This window comes from Dendrobium catenatum, unplaced genomic scaffold (assembly GCF_001605985.2).
Source record: "Dendrobium catenatum unplaced genomic scaffold, ASM160598v2 fragScaff_scaffold_1297, whole genome shotgun sequence".
NCBI lineage: Eukaryota > Viridiplantae > Streptophyta > Magnoliopsida > Asparagales > Orchidaceae > Dendrobium > Dendrobium catenatum.
Window position 1 is genome coordinate 639,550 of NW_021319759.1, and position 3,165 is coordinate 642,714.

At 31.4% G+C, this 3,165-nt stretch overlaps 1 protein-coding gene across 3 annotated transcripts; it reads left to right on the forward strand.

Annotated features, from left to right (window-relative positions):
• Positions 1–445: 445 nt before the first annotated feature.
• On the forward strand, positions 446–2,749 carry LOC110108887 (uncharacterized protein C24B11.05). 3 transcript variants are annotated; one of them, XM_028699470.1, is made up of 9 exons: positions 446–612; positions 837–893; positions 1,018–1,083; positions 1,194–1,291; positions 1,387–1,424; positions 1,516–1,603; positions 1,851–2,138; positions 2,235–2,300; positions 2,381–2,749. In XM_028699470.1, exons 4-9 carry the CDS (start codon positions 1,199–1,201, stop codon positions 2,540–2,542), a joined length of 735 nt encoding a protein of 244 aa, XP_028555303.1. In that variant the 5' UTR covers positions 446–612; positions 837–893; positions 1,018–1,083; positions 1,194–1,198; the 3' UTR covers positions 2,543–2,749. The 3 variants fall into 3 exon arrangements, with proteins under 3 accessions (XP_028555303.1, XP_020695384.1, XP_020695386.1); XM_020839725.2 differs by having other exon boundaries at positions 450–612; positions 837–913; XM_020839727.2 differs by having other exon boundaries at positions 452–612; positions 837–913; positions 2,387–2,749.
• Positions 2,750–3,165: the final 416 nt, after the last annotated feature.

The window sequence follows — 3,165 nt, forward strand, 5'->3', positions numbered from 1 at the left end:
GCATCTCTTAGAACTGATCATTTATGTTATAAATGGGTGATTTTGTTATTTTGAATTAAAGATAATGAATTAATGTTTGTATTTTTTTATTTTTATTTCATTGAACCTAGCTCATTTAATGAATTAATATTTGTAGAAATTGGATAATTATCATGAACTATCGTGATTATTATTGAATGATTAAGATAATAAATTTATTAAATCACATTTTAATTTTTAAATAGCAATATATATAGTAAATATATAGAAAATTTTTTCGTAAAGAAATTATATCAAATTATTTATAAAAGTATGATCTACATATTTGATATTGAAAGTTGTATGTCAAAATAGGAATAATAATTTAAAATCTATAAAATAATTTAAAATTCAAGAGAAAACCCTCACCCAAATATATTTTTCCCCTCTAATTAATTTGCTTAGTTTCGTTTCGAGGAGGCAACGGCTCATCTATTTAAATACCTCGAGTACTCCTTTCATCTTCATCCTTCCCTTCAGAAGTGAAAACAGAACGGCCATTTCCTTCATCTTTTTCTTCTTCTGAATCTGAATATCGCTCTCTTAATTTCTTCTTCATCGATTCTCTAAAGTCTCGAGTCTGCATTCTCAAAGGTTCTCCAATATCAGAATCCCTTCTTATTTTTACTCCATATGAGCTCATGAATCAAAGTTTACTTTAGATGTGAACTCTGTTTTTCCAAATCGTAGCTTCAGATATTTTGTTTTGTATTTCCTGTTGAAGAAAAGAGAGCATTCAGATTAAAAAAAAAGTTATTTTTATGCTTTTTTTTTCGGTGTTTTTGAATTTCTGATTTTTTTTGGTTGTTAATGTGAAGTTTATACTTGATTGCAATGGACTACGAAGGCGGATACTGCCCGGCTAAGATGCAAAAGTACGACTGTCTTCTATTTGGTAATTTATCTGCCTGAAATCTTATTCTTCAGAGCTTTGATAACATGGCAGTACTGAGTGCTTACTGAACCTTTGACTTCTCTTGAAAAAAAAAAAAAAATTAGATCTGGATGATACGCTGTATCCATTGAATTCTGGACTTGCAACTCAATGCCGGAAGAATATTGGCGGTATGATTTATAATAATAATTATGATTAATGGAATTCAGATGTTGGTGATCATGTAAGTGACTCAAATACTTAATGGCTATTATTTAATTTTAATTTGTCTTAGTTGCAGATTACATGGTGGAAAAGCTTGGCATAGAAGAAAGCAGAATCTCTGACATGTGCAATCTTCTCTATAAGAACTACGGCACCACCATGGCTGGTCTTAGGGTGAGCTAAGTTTTGCTCTCTTCCTCTACTACTATTTACTGAAAAAATACACATAAATAATTTTTTTTTTAAATGTATTGTAATTGGATTTACAGGCCATTGGCTATAGATTTGACTATGATGAGTACCATAGGTTTGTGATCTTTCACGTCACAGTTTAAATATTTAATTTCGGAAGAGCTTTTAGAATATTCACTAAGATTGTATTTTGGTGCTATAAACAGCTTTGTTCATGGAAGATTGCCTTATGGTAATCTGAAGCCTGATTTTGTTCTCAGAAACATTTTGTTGAGCATTCCAATTCGTAAAGTTGTAAGTTTTCATCTTCTTTTTTTTTTTTTTTTAAGTTTTCATCTTGATATAAGCAAACTACTATAATTTTTATGTTTGGATTTGATTCTTTTTTTCCTGTTACTTATGTTAGGATGTAGAAACAGAAATCATAAAATCGTTTTCAATATCAGGAAATAACAGGAAAATAAAATGAATTCAGCAGTAGAGAAATCTGCTGTTGCTCATTTGAAAGCTAATGAAGCTATTTGATTCCTAAATGAAACAGATTTTCACAAATGCTGATAAAATTCATGCGACGAAGGTGCTAAGAAAGCTGTGCCTGGAAGACTGCTTTGAGGGAATCATATGCTTTGAAACTTTAAACTCGCCTGAAGAAAATTCAGCTTCTAATTACAAACCAGAAGACACCAAATCCTATATTTTCGACATCATTGATCACTCATCTAGAGCACAACCAAATACTGAATTGCCCGCGGCTCCAATTCTATGCAAACCATCCGAATCCGCCATGATTCGAGCACTCGAAATCGCAAAAATTGATCTAAATAGAACTGTAAGCTCATGTAGCTTACATTCATTTTCACAATTTAACATGAAATGAAGCTTATTGATTATGTTATGTTGATGTGTTGATCTGCTGCTACTTCAGATTTTCTTTGAGGATAGCATCCGCAACATCCAAGCAGGAAAAAGAATTGGCCTCGACACAGTGCTGGTATGAGATCTTTGAAACATGAGATGTGTTTGTAGTTTATGACATTTATGTTGATACTTAATGTAATTCTTTTGAGAAAGCTTCAGGTGGGCAATTCACAGAGAGTGAAGGGGGTGGATCATGCTCTGGTGAGCCTACACAACATGAAGGAGGCCTTGCCAGAGCTTTGGAAAGAGGGGGAGAGATCTGGAAATGTTCGATATGCTGAAAAGATTGCAATCGAGACTCCTGTGATTGCTTGAATGTACTATTATGGGATATGTTGTTTCTATGTGTGGGGAAATAAGATGTTCATTATGTTTTCATGATGAAAGGCTATTTTACGTGTGCATCTTTCATTGAAGTTGTTGGGTTATATGGAGATAAAATTTCCTCCAAATGTAGAATTTTGTTGATATAGCATGTAATATTCTCATTATTATGAAAAATCTTAGATTAAGGTTTAATTTGGATTGCTAATGGGGAAGTTAGAATTTAATATATATAGCCTCTTCAAAACTCTCTCTAAAGTGAGGATTTTCAATTTTATGCTTAAAATGAGTGAAAATAAAATCCTCACTTTCCAAAACAAGATTTCCACATAGAAGCAAACCAAAGAGCCCTTACTATGAAATCAATAATTGGTGTCCTACACTCCTGCTTAAATCTCATATGTGAAAATCTTTAAACACAAACCATGAACTATTAGAACTAATTAGCTATATTTAAGGGTCATTAAAATATTTTATAAACTTAAATTATAATTTGTCATAAAAAATATTTTATGTTATATTCAATTTTCATCAAACCAAACAACTCTTCTTCCGTGACATCAATCAGATATTTCTCTTAAGAGTTTCTTATACGAAAAATTCTATATATTAAA